The sequence below is a fragment of the Phyllostomus hastatus genome, unplaced genomic scaffold, assembly GCF_019186645.2.
Source record: "Phyllostomus hastatus isolate PE091 unplaced genomic scaffold, TTU_PhHast_1.1 phas_contig_402, whole genome shotgun sequence".
Taxonomy (NCBI): domain Eukaryota; kingdom Metazoa; phylum Chordata; class Mammalia; order Chiroptera; family Phyllostomidae; genus Phyllostomus; species Phyllostomus hastatus.
In genome coordinates this window covers 14,515,863-14,531,392 of record NW_025333873.1, presented here as the reverse complement: position 1 = coordinate 14,531,392, position 15,530 = coordinate 14,515,863, and the positions used below count along the sequence as shown (strand labels likewise).

At 64.1% G+C, this 15,530-nt stretch overlaps 1 protein-coding gene across 1 annotated transcript; it reads right to left on the bottom strand.

The window, feature by feature from the left end:
* Positions 1 to 4,774: 4,774 nt before the first annotated feature.
* CYS1 (cystin 1) lies at positions 4,775 to 15,047 on the bottom strand. Its single transcript, XM_045844708.1, has 3 exons — positions 14,695 to 15,047; positions 8,450 to 8,502; positions 4,775 to 6,374 (listed from the first exon to the last, which is right to left on the bottom strand). The coding sequence occupies exons 1-3, from the start codon at positions 15,004 to 15,006 to the stop codon at positions 6,269 to 6,271; spliced, it is 471 nt and encodes a 156-aa protein (XP_045700664.1). The 5' UTR covers positions 15,007 to 15,047; the 3' UTR covers positions 4,775 to 6,268.
* Between the last annotated feature and the right edge of the window lie 483 nt (positions 15,048 to 15,530).

Sequence of the window (15,530 nt, the reverse complement as noted above, 5' to 3'; positions counted from 1 at the left end):
TTGGACTTGTGTCCCGTGTCGTCTGTGCCACAGATTGAGGACGCCCAGTGGCTTCTCCGAAAATGCCCCACCACGTCCCGGGGGGGTTGGCCCAGCCTCACCCTCCTCTGCGTTTTCTGGGTCTGCTCTGCCCTCGGGGCGCCTTCTAGATTCTGGGGAAGGTGGAAAGAAACGTGGGAAGAGGCAGCTTCTGTATTGGCTGCTCTGACGCTGGGTCTGGCCCCAGCAGAATAGGGCCGCGGGGGCTGGGGACCCCGTGTCCCTCCTCCTCCTCCTCCTTGAGCCCTTCCTGTGCTGTGGGGCGGGGGGATGGGAGGAAGCCTCTTGCCCCGTGCCCTCCACCCCCGGCCTGGGCTCCACTCCTGCTTTGGGGGGTGTGCTCTCTGGAACCCACTCAGGCTGGGACTTCGCACCCGCGTCCCTCGGAAGGGGCCGCTGAGGACGCTCTCAGACACATGTGGGTTCGGTTCTCAGTCCTCCTCCTGTCTGTCCAAATGGCCAAGCTCCTCACCTCCCCATGCCTGACTTTCCCACGGTCGACCCCATTGCCTTGAAATGTTACGTATGCTTGTGGGTTTACAAGAGAAACATCCATGTGAGAGAGAAACATCTACTCGCTGCCTCCCGTATGTACCCTGACCGGGGATCAAACCTGCAACCTAGGTGTGTGCCCGGATGGGGAATCGAACCCGCAGCCTTTTGGTGCGTGGACGGTGCTCCAACCCAGTGACCCGCCCGGCCATGGCAGCCTTACTGTCTTTAAAAAGAACAGCAAGTCCAGGTGTAAAGGCTTAGAGTCACCCTGGCCGCCTCGCTCGACACCACTCAGTCTGTTGACACTGCCTTCCAAAGCCGCCCGTCCTGGGGTGTGACGGTGGAAAGAGCTGAACGTTGATGCATGGGTCACGCTGCTCCTGACCCTGTGTGTGTGCGTGTGTGTGTATGCGTGCAGGGGGCAGTAAATGATCGTGTGGGGAGGGGCAGTGAGTGTGTGTGTGTGTGTGTGTGTGTGAGCAGGTGGGGGAGGGGCAGTGAGGGATCACATATGTGCATGTGAGCAGGTTGGGGAGGGGGCAGCAGGTGATCAGGATGGACTCTGCACCCAGCCGTCCACCTGGAGGCTTTCCCCGCTCCAACCCTTAATCCCTTTGCTTCTGGGTGACAGCCCCAAGTTTGTCACGCAGCTTGTGACCTGGTGCCTGTCGTCTTCCCGGTGTTGTCACCGAAGGTCTGCTGTCTGGCTCTAACGCCACTGTCCCTTGCTCTCAACCCACCTCTTTGGGGACTTTCGAGATGAGAACTTGAGACACTTTTCTAACAGCTGGGCCCCGTCCTGGGTGGAAGCCAGGCCCCAGGAACTCCTCACCCCGAGGGGAGAGATGCACTCGGTACCCCCGGAGTCGGGGGCTCACTCCCAGAGGCCTCCCCCGCTCCCCTCGAGCCCCAGCGAACCCCAGCCGGCCCTGAAGCGGACCTCCGGTCCCGGGTGCGCTCCTGCTGAGCCCGGCGGGCAAACCCGCCAGAGGTGGGTGCTGAGGACGGGACGAGATGCCGCAGCTGGGTGCCGGGAGGAGGCGCTCGCGCCCAACGGCATGACAGCACAAAGCAGCGGTGGCTGAGGGTGCGCACGGCCCCCTCGGCGCTCGCCCAGCCCTGCAGGCAGCTTCCGGGGGGCCTCCCTGGGGCCGCCGCTCCGGACCCCTCACCCCTGCAGGTTCTGACCGCTCCTGAGAACTTGCCGGGTGTCACCGAACGTTACTGCAAGTCTGCTCCCCCTGCTGACAGGTAAGGTCCCCGTGACAGGGGTTGTATCACAGCTACCCCCACCCACTCACCCACCCACCCGTCCTTCCGTCCGTCCATCCGTCTCCCCACCCCTCATCCAGACCGAACTGTTTTCCTTGTTTATGGAACGAGGACTGGGGAGACGGCTGCTGTGAGGTGCCACTGCAGTTTCCAGCCCAGAGGGTGGGACAGGGCATCGGCTGGCCCTGGGACTCACTGTGCACGGGTCCCTGACCCCAGGCCCACCCACCTGGCTCAGGGTGTGAGCCCGGGGCTGGTGGCTCTGCCTGTGGGAGCTGAGAGAGCAGTGACACGAGGGGCCCAGGTGGTGTTGCTGAGGGACACCCCTACTGAAACGCCACCGAGAGGAGCTCAGTTACGGCCACACACGGCCCTGGGCCCCCACAGAGCGTGGGATCCCGGCCTTGGGGGCTGCTGGGGCCCTGGATGCCACGGAGTTCACGCACAGGCCTGGCCGCAAGGGGGTGCAATTGAGCATCAGCCCCCGGGGCAGGTGGCCAGAAATCGTGGAAATACCTCTGATGTGGAGCCCATCGGAAAAATGCAGAATTCCTGCTAGCTGGTGGGGTGGGGCTCAAAGCCAGGGGTCTGCATTCATACTCTGGGTGGGGGGGGGGGTGATCCCTGAGGGGAGTTGGGCTTCTTGGGAGACTGGACCCCACGCCCCAGGCCCAGCAGGCCTCCTGTGGCACGGGCCAGCTCCCCTGCCTAAGGGAGGTGCCCAACAGGGTCCCCCTCCCCACGGCCAGGGCCCCACCTCTTTCTTGTATGGGCCTCGCGGTGACAGAGCACCCAGCTGGCCGCTGTCGTGCCGGCCTCACAGTGGTCCACGCTGCAGGAGGACGAGGTCTCTGTGCCCGCCCCCTGAGCCCATGGAGAAGCGGAGACCCCGAGACCCCACGCAGGAGAGTGAGGCCGAGTCTGGAGTCCCAGCCTCCTGCCTCCCCCAGGCTCTCCAGACAGCCCACCTCCGGTGACCCCTGCCGCAGAGGAGCCTCCTGGGAGGGTGGGCGGGGCCTGCAGGGTCTCAGGCAGCGTGACTCCCCGCCCCTCATCCCTGCTTCCCTCTGCCCCCACCACCAGGCCTCTGGTCGCTAACCTCCAGGCCGCGCCCAGCACGGAGCCTGGACCCGTGCGGTTCCCCTTCAAGTCCTCGCGGGTCCGTGTGTCAGAGAAGAATGTTTCCGTCAACTGTGCTTCACCAACGCAAGGTGCCGCTCAGTTCCGACTGTTACAGTTTTCACCCAAATCCTGTGCCGCCCGCTGCTCAGTGGGAGGCCAGCCCCCGCCCCCACCCCGCAGTTTCTCCCCTTCCTCCTGCGGGTCGTCTGAAACCGCTCAGGCCTCGTTGAGCCCGAGCAGGAGTTTCTACAGCTGCTGCTCCCCGGGGAGGGAGCCCGGGGTCCCAGCCGACACCGCCGTGATTCTCGCTGCCAAGTGGCACTGCCGCTGACGGCTGCCCCGGGCCCCTGACCTTGGAGGAGCCTGGATCTCGGACGGACAGCCCTGGGCCATCAGCGCCACACGAAACCCCGTGCTCGCTGGGTCTCAGGGGTGGCCATACCCCCGACTAGCTCCACGGGGCGTCCATCGCTCCCTCCAAGCGTCACTTCCTCCCGGGTCCACAGCCCACGGAAGAGGTGGCCTTTCCTTTCCCCAACACTGGACACTAACGGGTTTCACGGCACTGGGAAACCGAGCCGTACACACCCGTCAAGGTCAGACGTGTCCCTGGCGTGTGGGCGGCACCACGTCTGACAGTACAGTGCTTCTCCCTGCCGGGGGCACGGACCCTCGCGACCCCCGATGCGACTTAGCCTCCTGGCGGCAGCCACGCAGGCTTTCTCCCGGCTCATTACAGCAGAGCGGAAGAGCCCCACCCCGCGCCCACACAGGTGAGACCCTGGGTGGGCTTTGGCCTCAAGTCTCTGGCGGCCTTTACCTTCTCCAGGTGAGCACACGCCTAGGGTGTGCCCGTGCCGCGAGAGCAGCCCGCCCTCACCGGCGGGCACCAGGCGTCGCCCTGCACCCAGCACCTGGCCAGGCGCAGGGCAGTGGGGGATGAGGGAGCTCTGAACAGAAGCTCCCCGGGGGCGCGCACAGCGGTCTCCGCACAGCCAGGGTCACGGGGCACCAAGGCTTTGGAGCATCAAAGGGCGGCCGGTGACTCAGAAAAGCCCCCCTCAGTGAGGGGCAGGGAGATGGAGCCGGGCCAGGAGCAGAGGCCCGAGGACGGGAAGGCGGCCCCGGGGGCCCGTCCCCGTCCCCGAGGGAGCCGGCCGAGCGTGGCTCAGAGCTGGAGGGGGCGTGTTTCCTGAACTCTCAGGAACGCACGCGGCACGGAAACCAGAAGACACGCGTGTGGTGCTTCCATGCCAGACAGTAACGTGGGTTGTCGCCACGTTTGGCTTTGAGACGTTTTCTCCTCGTCTGTGTTCCAGCCGAGCCCCTCCCCGTCCACGAGCAGATTGCACACGCAGCTCCGGGGCGGAAGGCTCACAGCGCCGCGCCGCCGAGAAGGGCCCGAGGCCGCGCCTGGCCCGCAGTGGGGCTCTGCGCCGGCCCTGCGTGTGCGGCACCCCGGGGCCGCCCCCTCCCCGACCAGCACCCTCCCCTGCGCTCAGCACCCTCCTCTCACCCGCACGGAACCAGGGGGCGGGCGCCCTGGGCTTCGTCTGGCTGGGTGCTGCTCAGAAGGCCGTTTCAGGGAAGAGGAAGGATGAACAGACCGGCCGGAGACACCCGCCGTGCCTCCTCGGCTTGGACGAGCATCGACGGGGCCGCCACTGCGAGGGATTTCCGCTCTCAGCCCTTCTTCCCCACCGAGGGTCTCGTGAGGGTTTCACTGGATGACGCGGGGACATCGTCTTTCTCTGGGAAAACCAGCTGGACACGTTCCGTTGGAACAACATGAGGGTGTGACACTGTAAACATTTTTATCGCGAAATCCAAGGCCTGCTCTGTCTGGTTGTGGGAAACAAAATGTTCACTCCTCTTTCAGAGAAGCGTTTGTATTACTAGAACAGTAATGGCTTTAATCGTTCCACAAAAAGGGAGGGTTTGGGTTTGGGTGGGAAGCAGCTCTTGTTTTGGGGGGCCCCTGAGCCACGCCTCCCGGGGCTCTGTCCTGACTGCAGAGATAAGATCCCGCGGCTGCGGGGCCTCTGGTCCAAGGCACTGTGGTCCAGTGAGGGGCGTTCATGGAAACCCCCGTGGCGGCAGCAGGCCTGTGGGTCTGGGGCCGGTGCCGAGGGGCCCTGGTCCATTTCCCAGATGCTCTCGCACTTCGCAGGCGACGCCCGGAGGCCGTCGTGTTGGTGGCGAGACGAGCTGGGTGGGGCCTGTTCCGGCTTCAGCACCTCGGCTGTGGCCTCTGTGTGCCGACACCCTCCCCGGCCACTCTGGGGGGGGCTTCTCCCAGCCCCTGGGCCCCTCCTCTCCCTGCACTGCCCAGAGCGGCCACACCTGGGCCCCCACGGAAGGCCCGCCTCCCGGTCTGCCTGCGGGCACCCTGAGCCAGTCGTCCACTGGGACCCCCCCCAGGCTGTCTCACCGCTGTGACTGTCTGCCTTCCCTGGGCATTGGCGGGTGAGAGCAGGGGGCCCCGAAGAGCCTTCGGGGGGTCGGGGGGAAGATGAGCGCCCTCAGCAGGGGGACAGTCCTCTGCTCGTAGGGTGGGAATAAGGGCAAGCAAGGGAGCCCGGGACCCGGTGATCCCAGGTCCTCGGAGCAGGACAGAGCCTGCAGGACCCATTTGCCAGAGAGGGAAACTGAGGCCCAGGGAGGGAGGGTGACTGCCGATGAGTGTGAGCGGAGGGTCAGAGCCGGCGGCGCAGGGCTGTCCCCGGGAGCCTCCAGCACGGGCAGCGGCCTGAAGCTGCGCCCGCTCCTCGCCGCCCAGCTGTGGCTGGGAGCCAGCCGCGTGGGCCTCGCCTGGGAGCCGGTCGGAAATGCAGACCCGAGGCCCCTGCAGACCCACAGAGTCGGAGCCTGCGTGTGGACACATCTCCAGGAGGTTCACCTGCGTTGGCACTCCGGGCGGCCCCCTCCGGCCAGGCCGGGCCGCCTCCCAGCACACCCTCGCGGTGGGCCTGCCTGAAGCGCCGTGAGAGGCCCCAAGGCGCCAGGCCTAGGCCCCGGCCAGCTCAGGGGCCTCCCCCAGCCCAGGTGGAGAGTGGGGGCGGGAAAGGAGAAGCCGTCGGGCTCCAGCAGAACCTCATAGACAGGCCCCCCTAAAGCTGAGAGAGGGCAGGTGTCGGGGTCACCAGCCCACACACTCGGGGGGCAGCACCTGCGCGTCCTTCTGGCCTGGGTCTGCACAGCAGGCACGGTGGCCAGGGCCGCCCGGGTGCGGGCTGGAGAGGGCCGGGGTGCAGGGCCCGTGAGAGGCTGCAGGGCAGCGGCGGCTCAGCTCCAGCCGGGGCGGGCAGGGCGGGGGATGCTGGCGGCCCGGCCGGGCGGGTCAGCGGCAGTACTCCTGCTCGATGCTGGCCATCAGCTCCTCCTCGGAGCCGTCGTACACGATGGCCGACTGCCTCTCCGGCCTCCTGTGGCTGCTGCCAGGGGCCCTGCCAGCCAGAAACACAGACAGGGTGTCAGGAGGCAAGATGCCGCCTTCCCACGCAGCGTCTCTGCCGGACCACCGCCAGGCCCCTCTGCAGAATTCCGAGCTCGCTGTGCCCTGGGGACACCTTCCTGGTCTCCGGCCGGAGCAGGCCGCATTCCTGTCCTCCGGCGGCATTCCGGCCTTATCTGCCCAGGCCCTGCCTGCCGGGAAGGGCGAGGGCCCCGAGGCAGGGAGGGCCCAGTTCAAATCCCGGCCCCACCACGTACTAGCTCGGGGACAATTCCTTCTCCGAAAACAGCTGCATTCCTAGGCGCCTCCGGAGGCAGGAACGAGACCATGTATGGACAGCACCACGGGGCGGCGAGTATGAGCTGTGGCGCCGCGGCGTCTGCCGGGCTCCCCGCACCCGCACCCCTGGGGCGGGCGGTGTCAGGGGTGGGCGGTGTCAGGGGAGCCACTGCTGGGGTGCTGGGGGCCGGGGACGGGATGGGGCCTGTCCACAAGCCGACCTGAAGGTCACACGGGGCGCTGACTGCCCTGCTCGGGCACGGGGCTCGGCACCGGGAAGCCCTGGGCAGAAAGTTTCCCACAGCAAAGCCCCTGGGACGGGGGCAGGGCCCTGCCAATGTTCCTGCCTAGTCCTCCTGCCCCGACCCCCCTTCCCCCCACCGGCCTTGGGGCTCCCTGTGGTTGGCCAGGGGAATTCAGAATGGCGGGGAGGCACCGGCCGGACCCTCGAGGGCAACAGGGTCTCCTGGCCGCGTCGGGGATCAGGCAGGCTCCCCAGGGTATCCGTGCCGGGTCCGAGGACCGCCCGGCAGGAGCAAAAACAGCCTCTCTGGGGAGACACGACTTCCCACAGTCGCTCAGGGGCCTGGCCTGCATGGAGGAGCCCGGGGCCTGTTTGTGTTAATGAGTGAGAACCAGGATGCGCAGCTGTGCCGACCTCGGCTGCCGGTGTGAGGGGTCAGAGCCCACCCACGTAGCAGATGTTCTCACCGCATCGCCCTCTGCGGTCACGGTGGTGTCCCAAGGCCACGGCCTTCTCCTACTGGACAGCCACGGCCGGGGTTTTGGTGCGGCAGGCAAGGCCGGCCCTCCTCACGTTTCAGTGTCCCTCCTTCCATTCCCTCCCACTCACCCTGCGCTAACCGCCACCAGCTGCGTGCAGCCTAGTTTCCTCGGTACCCCCGTAGGGGTGCTCCTCCCCGGGGACCACGAACTCCTAAGGGTCCCATAGGCCATTTTGACGCCAGGCCCCCCCGGAGCCCTGGCTGCCTCCATCCCCGCTCACTGCCCTGAGCCCCCGGCCTGCCCCACCAAACCCTCACTCTTCCGGGCAGGACCTCCCAAAGGTTCGCTAAGGAAGGGAATCCGGCCAGGGCCTTGCCCAGACAACATTTGGGATGGTAATGAAGAGATCTGTGAAGCCAGAGTTCTCACGACTTCCCACATCCCCGGTTCTGAGCACTACAACCGCCAGCATCCCAGTGACGGGGGGTGGGGGGGTCGGGCAGGTCACCATCCCCTCACTAGAAACAAGAAAGACAGCGTGGGGGTGGGCCTGCTGTCCAAGGTCGTCCCAGCCGCTCACCCCGGCCAGCCGGGCCTACTGCTGGCTGCTGGCTGCTGGCATCCGGGAAACCTTGTGACTCAGGGCCGTGCAGGAAGCCTGGGGTCCCGGCCTGGGGTCCTCAGCTGACTCGCCCAGGGGTCTGAAATGTGTCCTCCGGATAAGCCTGTCTGTCAGGGGCTTAGAGGGGCCACCTGTCACCCCTCGGGGCAGCAAACTCCGGAAGGCCCAGGAGGCGTCCCACTGAGGGAGGCTGGGATCTGAGGGGATGCAATCAGGGTCACGGCCTTTTCCAGGAGGAAGGTCAAAGCTGCTGGAGCCTGCGAGGTCTCTGCACCCCCCAGGGCTGGGCCCTGCCCCTGAGAGGGAGAGCTTAGCATTTCAATGGGGAGCTGCCTTAGGAACTAAGAGCTGAGACCCTGGGAGAATGGGGGCTGCAAGGGTCTGGGCACCAACAGAAGCGCCCGGGGCATCTGCCAGGAGATGGGGTTCCCGGTACTTACTCAGAGCTGCCGCTGCCCTCAGGGTGGCCTTCAGCACTCTGTTTCGGGGACACCTTGAGAAGGACAGAAGGAAGAGGCATCATCAGAGGTTACGGATGGGGAGCCTCCGATTACTCCGGCTTTCTGCTGACGGAGGGGCCGCCGCGTCCACCCAGGACGGAACAGTATTCCACTGCATGTGCATGCGCCCCGCCCTCCGTGTCCGCAGGTTCCGCACCCACGGATCCAACCCACCAGGACTCAGAAATAGTCAGAAAAAATACCAACCACGTTGTTGCTGACCTGCACTATGTAATCAACCCTGCCATGGCCGTGTCTCTACAGACACCTACAGACTGTCTTCCTGTCACTGTTCTCTAAGCAACACGGTGTAACAACTCCTGACACGGCATTTATGCTGTGATCAGCGTCTAGAGCCGATTTAAAGTACACAGGAAGTCGCGCGCAGTTACATGCAAACAGCACATCGTTTTAAATACGGAACTTGAGCACCGGAGGATTCTGGTACCCACATGGGCCTTAAAACCGATCCTCTGTGGATACTGAGGGACGACGGCACCATGCTTTTCTTTCTTCTTTTTTTAAAGATTTTATCACTTTATTTTTAGAGAGGGAAGGGAGGGAGAAAGAGAGAGAGAGAAACATCCATGTGCGGTTGCTGGGGGTCATGGCCTGCAACCCAGGCACGTGCCCTGACTGGGAATCGAACCTGCGACGCTTTGGTTCGCAGCCCGCGCTCAATCCACTGAGCTATGCCAGCCAGGGCTTCACATTTTTCTTTTAAAAATTTATTTATATTTTTCAGTCGCCATTTGCGTTCAGTATAATTTTGCGCTAGTTTCGGGTGTACAGCGTAGCAGTCAGACCATCACATGGTTGGCCGAGTGTCCCCCGGGTATTTCCAGCCCCCGCCCGCCCCCACACTCGGTCTTCACAGCGTTACTGGCTGTGTGCCCCGTGCTGCACTTCACATCCCCGCGACCCCCCCGTGACTGCCAATGTGCTCTTCTCCACCCCTTCACCGTCCTCACCCCGCCCCCCGACCCAGCCCCCACCCGGGCAACCATCGATCTGCTCTCCGTGTCCGTGAGTCTGTTTGTGTGACGTTTATTTTGTTCTTTAGATTCCACACATACGTGAAACTGTCTTTCTCTTTCTCCGACTTATTTCGCTTAGCATAGTACCCTGTAGGTCCACCCGTGCTGTTGCGAATAGTAAGATCTGGTTCTTTTTTACGGCTGAGTAATATTCCACCGTCTGTAAGGGCCACCAGTGTTTTACCCACTGGTCTGTCGGTGGGCACACGGGCGGCTTCCGGAGCTTGGCTGCGGTAAACGATGCTGCAGTGACCACAGGGTGCGTGTGTTCTTCCACACCAGTGCTTCGGGTGTCCGTGGGCATACACCCAGAAGTGGAATCTCTGGGTCATAAAGCAGTTCCCCATTTAATTTTTTGAGGAACCTCCACACCGCTTTCCACAGAGGCTGCCCCAACCCGCCCTCCCCCCAACAGAGGCCGAGGGCTCCCTCTTCTCCACGTCCTCACCAGCGCTGGTCTGCTGGCTTATTGATGACAGCCATTCTTATTGATGACGGTGGGAGGTGGCAGCTCACTGAGCTTGTGTCCTATTTTCCTCATCCATTTCCTGTATCCATTTCGTGTACCCGTCCATGGATGGACGGACACTGGGGATGCTTCCGCCACAGGCGTTGTGACAGGCGCGCCTAGGCCGCTGGGCGCACATAGCCCGTCGGAGACGTTTCCTGGGGTCTCCGCCAGTTCGCCCCTGTGCCCACGCCACCCTGCCTCCCTGCAGCCGCCCTCACGGGGCCTCAGTGGCTCTTTCCTCGGGGGCCACGGAGAAGAAAACGATACTTCTCCCCAGCCACCCTTCAGCTACTTCTGATGGAGTCATCCTGCAGGGAGCCCAGCTCCCTCCCGCCGTTGCTGCTGGAACCAGCCTCTGCTGCCACCTGGGGTGGCTTTTGCTGCCACGGCCAGATTTCGGAAGGGTCGTTACAGATACGGTTTCTCCCGCCAGGAGGGCAACGGGGGGCAGGGGGGCGGGGGGAAGCTGGTCACGCAGCTGCACAGACAGCCCAGGATCCACCTCTCTAGGCCATGCTGCCTCCTGCTAATGGGGACACCCCGCTGGCCTCTCGGGGCAGGCACGACATGGCACTGTCACCTCTGCCAACCGCACACCCGGAAGCTGCGTCTGAAAGGTAGGTCGTGCTCTCTCCCCAGTAGTGTCCTTGTTACAGCTGATCCGGGGTCACGTTTCTTTCTGTGCCTGGGACGTGCACGTGTGGTCCCCTCTCATCCATCTGTTTAAGCCTTGAATTGACCGCCTCCCATGGGAAACGGGTGAGATGCCTGCCCAGAAATTCAGCTGGCAGAAGCAGCAACGGGAGCTCAGACGAAAGGCAGAGACACAGCAGCCCCTGGTGGCCGCTCCAGGTCTGGCGCAGACCCGAGTTTCCGCCACCAGCCAGCTGGCCACCCGCCGCCTGCGGGTCAGACATCTGGACTCCAAGGAGGGCGGGGCCTGGGCTGAAGCCATGGGAACCAGAGGGAGCTCCGGGAGGCCCGAGGGTCTGGGCCCGGCAGGGCGTGTTCGCACTGGAGATCCTACCCAGGCTCCGAGAATCCACACCGCAGCTGGACGAGACGCAGAAAACGGGAGAAGGATTTGCGTATGATGATCTCCGAGAGCCTCCTCTGACTCTTACAAATAGGGTTTTTGTTAGAAGAGTAAAATATCAACAGTTAATTTTTAGAAAACCCACTACACATCTTGCTTAGCAAAATGTATTATATTCTGCTTCTTCTAAAGAGTTCTCTCCTTAGCTCCTTTTTAAAGCTTTTTATTTACTGATTTTAGAGAGAGGAGGAGGGAGAGAAACAACGATTTGCTGTTCCACTTATCTGCACACTCATTGGTTCATTCCTGCATGCGCCCTGACCGGGATCGAACCTGCAACCTTGGTGCATGGGGATGATACTCCACCTGAGCTTCCTGGCCAGGGTCCCCTCAGCTCCTAGCAGCTCCATGGGAACATACAGGGCGGGGCAGAAGCAGGTGTACAGGTGGTGGTATGGGGAATAACACGATGAATAAACAGTAACACCAGAATTAACTGGTGTTGCGTGTACTCACAACCGTAAACTCCTTTTGCCCCACCCCGTGCTGCCCACGTCCATAAGCACACGGAACAAGCCGCAGGTGTTTGAAGGGCACAGTTCGGTAGGTTCTGACGTGTAGATACACCAGTGCACCCACCACCACAACCAAGACCCCAACGGTGCTTCGGCGGCCCCTCCCTCCGCCCCTCCCACTCTGGGCAGCCGCGGGCCTGCTACCCGTTCACGGGCACGCTCAAGAAGCCTGGTACTGGAACCGCACAGCGCACACCCTCCTGTCTGGCTTCTTTCACTCGGCACCAGGGTCCTGGGGCCCACCCACGTGGCCTGGGACAGTAGTTCCCTTCTCTGAAGACCACACGCAGCAGGGAACACGGCAATGGATCCCGGCTCCCAGCCTCGCCAGTTGCTCTTTGTCCGATTAGGTCGACCCTCTCACCACCAGAGGGCGCTGCCCTCCGTGCTAAAGGGCCTCCCAGGCGGCAAAAGCTGCGGGCAACCGCAGGAGAGCTGTTCTACGTGACCAAAACGACACAGGACTTGTTCAAAAGGAGCCTCTGACCCTGAGACCACCAGTCCGAGGTCCTCCACCTCCCCTCACAAGGTCTGGCCTCCAGGAAAGTGTTTCCAAGGAGAAAGAAGGTCAAGGAGACCTGGAGGAACTGAAGTGGGCGGGATTGGAGGAAAAGGGCAATCAACTCCACTTGTGCGGAGTTTTATCCCTTTAGAAAGCATGTTTACATACAGCCACACATAATGCTCCCGAACCTCCGCTCAGCAGACACTTCCTGAGTAGTTCACTGGACGGCGTGTCCCCACCCTGGTGTCCCCCTGACCCAGCCTGCTCCCATGGGCAGGTGCCCCCGCGTGGCTCCTGGGCCCGCCGGGGGGTTGGGCAGCAGGCGTGCTGGCCCAAACACCTCCAGTGTGAGTGAGAAGGCAGCCCTGGTGGTTGCTAAGGTTCCCTGGGTGCAGCCATCCCTGGGTCTCCAAGTGTCCGGAAATGAAAGGGGTGTGGGTGTGGCCAGCAGGCAGAGTCCAGTTAGAACCTGATGCTGGGCTGGAGGTGCCCTCCTCACAGGGGACGGGCACCTGGTACTGAGGTGTGGGCGAACCTCCATCCCGGCCAAAGCACCGGGACCCTCCACCCCAGAGTCCGGCTAGGGCGGGTCCCAACCCTGTGGGAACCCAGGTGGGCCTGGGGTCCACCAGCATCTTCTAGGCCATGCACGCTGCCTCGGTGTCCCATGTGCTTCGTTTCTGCACATCCCCCCACAACGACCCTGCACCCAGGGCTGGGCAGCAGTCCCCGAGGCCTGGCATCCGGCAAGGCCCCGTGCCAGTCTGCTGCACCGCTGGCCTCCTCTGGCACGGACAGCGGCTGACGCCCGCATCCACCCGGGTGTTCCCGGCCGCCACCGCCCTTGCACACGGGGTCCCCTCTGCCCAAAAGCTCGTCTCCATTCGTTTGCCCGCTGATGCCACAGCCCTTCCCAACTCAGGCCGACCGCCGTCCCTCTGGAATGCTGTCCCGACTTCTCCGGGGGCTCAGCTGCTCCTCCTGTGGACTCTGCGAGGACCCCAGGCCACACTGTGCTCCTTTTCTGCCTGCAGACCTGCCCCCACCCCGCCACCCCCACTGGACGGTGGGCTTCTCTAGGGCAAAGATGCCTGGCACACGGCGGGACCTCGGACCACACTGGAGAGGTGACTGAAAGGTTGAGTAAGGCTGCCCTGCACCCCAAGCCTCTGGGACACTCAGTGATTGGGGGGAACCTATCTTCTCGTTTTCTTTTCTTTCAATCCTCACCTGGGGGTATGTTTATTGCTCACCTGGGGGTTTGTTTATTGATTTTTAGAGAAAGAGGGAGGAAGGGAGAGAGAGACACGGGTCAGTTGCCTCCCAAATGCACCCTGACTGGGGATCGAACCTGCAACCTTCTGGTGCTGGGCACAACGCTCCAACCAACAGAGCTGCCCAGCCAAGGCCGTTTTCCCACTTAAACATCTAAAGTTCCCAAAGCACTTGCCCATTGAACACTAAAAATACTGTTTCCATGCCATCTCAGAATTCCTCCAAATCTCCCAACCGTTCATCCATGTTCAGTGTTACATAACCGCGGGCTGACGCAGCCTTAAAGGCATCCTGTTATATAATTGGGTCTGCTCAACGGCAGCTCACTCCGGGAGGGCCGCGGGGCTGGGGCGGGAGGAGCTGGAGGAGCGGGAGCGGCCTGCGCTGTCCAGGGTCGGCCAGCCCTCCCCGCCCTCATCACTCGGCGTGTTCGGCGTCCTGCTGCTGGCTGGCACTGCGCTCAGGTCCGCCGCGGCCAGGCAGCGCCCGCGGTGGCGTCCAGCCCGGCCGCCGCCTCCAGCTTCCTCCTCAAGCCCGGGAGCGGCTGCTAAAGGCCTCGTTCCTCCAGCTCCGCGGGAGTGAGGGCTGTGCCAACCCGGAGCGCTCCTCTCATTGTTTTCCTAGAGCAGCAGGGCTGTTGTGACAAGTGTTCTGGAAGAGAGAGTAGGGGGGCCAAGAGGAGGTTCCTCGGACCCTTAACAACAGCGAGCAGTGCGCGCACGGCTTGGCCGGCGAGGCGAGTTACACGCAGAGCATCCCTGAGCCGCTGTTTGGCTACCGGTCCCGCCGCTCAGCGCCTCCTCCACCAGTGTCCCCGGGCGCCCCGCGCCACTTCGCGCCCGGAATGCCTCACTTAGCGGGTGGTCACGCAGCTCCAAGAGGAAAAAAAAAGGCGAGCTCTGGCCAGAAGAAAGCCCGGGAGACGCGCTTCTGCCAAGGGGCGGGGGGGGGGCTGCCCCCTGCCCTTCGAGGCTGCTTCCGGCACTGTCACCCCCAGATGGAGGCAGTTAAACCAGCCGAGGCAAAGGGTGGCGGTGGGGGGAGAACCTGAGCGGTGCTCGGAAGGAGGGATTGGGAGTGGACAGCAAGACAGCGAGTGACGGGTGACCCGCGCAGGCAGGCCTAGGGAGAGCGGTGGGGACCAGAGGGGGTGGGAGGACGCATGTCGCCTGCCGGCCTGGGAGGGTGCAGGAGAAAGTGGCTGGGGTGGGGGGGACGCGGGGCGCACTCGGAGCGCGACACTCACCCGGCTCCCCGCGCCCGCGGCAGGTCGGGGCCGCGTGGGGCCTGGCGGGGCTGTCTCCCCCGGACCCCAGGACGCGGACTCGGCCAGCAGCTGGTCCAGCAGGCGCAGGGTTTCATCCCGGCCGTCGGGGGGCGCCCCGGGGCCAGGGTCGGTGCCCGCCGCGCCCCCAGCCGCCTCCCCCACTGCCTCCGGGGCCTCCTCCCGGGCACCAGTCCCGCCCTCCGGGGTTGCCCCGCCCGGCCCCGCCGGCCGGCTGTCGGGGCCGCGCAGCCGCCTCAGGGCCCGGCTGCTTCGGCTGCTGCCACTGCCCATGGCGCACCGTGGCCGGCCGAGCAGGCTGGTGGCTGCGGGGCTGGGGAGCAGCCGGGGCGGGGACGCGGGAGGGGGCGCGGCCGCGTGAGCCGTGGGGGGAGCGCTAGAGTTGGGGACTCCGGGGCGGGTGCTGACCCGAGTCGGGCGGTGGTGGGCGGAGCCAGGAGATGGGGGGAGGGGCGACTGGATGGGGGGCACTGGGGCGTGGCGACCCCCTCCTTTGTCTCCTTCCCTGCTCTGCACCCACGCCCCCGCCGGGGGTCCCCTCCTTGCTGGTCCTGCCACCTGGAGGAACTGTGCGGAGGTGACCCTGCAGCCTCGCCCTGCTGGAGCTTAGAGGGAGGTGGGCGACCTCACCGCTCCTCAAACGGGACACTGGGGAAGGGCGGTTGGTAAAGGCACCTCCGAGTAGGATGAAGAGTGCGCAGGGCCACGCACCTCCGTGACCTCCCCATCCTCAAGTGTCTGCCCCTCCCTGCCGTGCAGGCACAGACCTAGGACGGGACGGAGGAGGGCGGCCGACT

Bases quoted from the DNA above. Each gene is read 5' to 3' on its own strand.
- CYS1 (XM_045844708.1), bottom strand. From the start codon at position 15,006: ATGGGCAGTGGCAGCAGCCGAAGCAGCCGGGCCCTGAGGCGGCTGCGC. The intron at 8,503-14,694 runs GTGAGTGTCGCG...GTCCTTCTCAAG, and splicing joins CCGCGGGCGCGGGGAGCCGG to GTGTCCCCGAAACAGAGTGC. The intron at 6,375-8,449 runs GTAAGTACCGGG...TCTGGCTGGCAG, and splicing joins GAGGGCAGCGGCAGCTCTGA to GGCCCCTGGCAGCAGCCACA.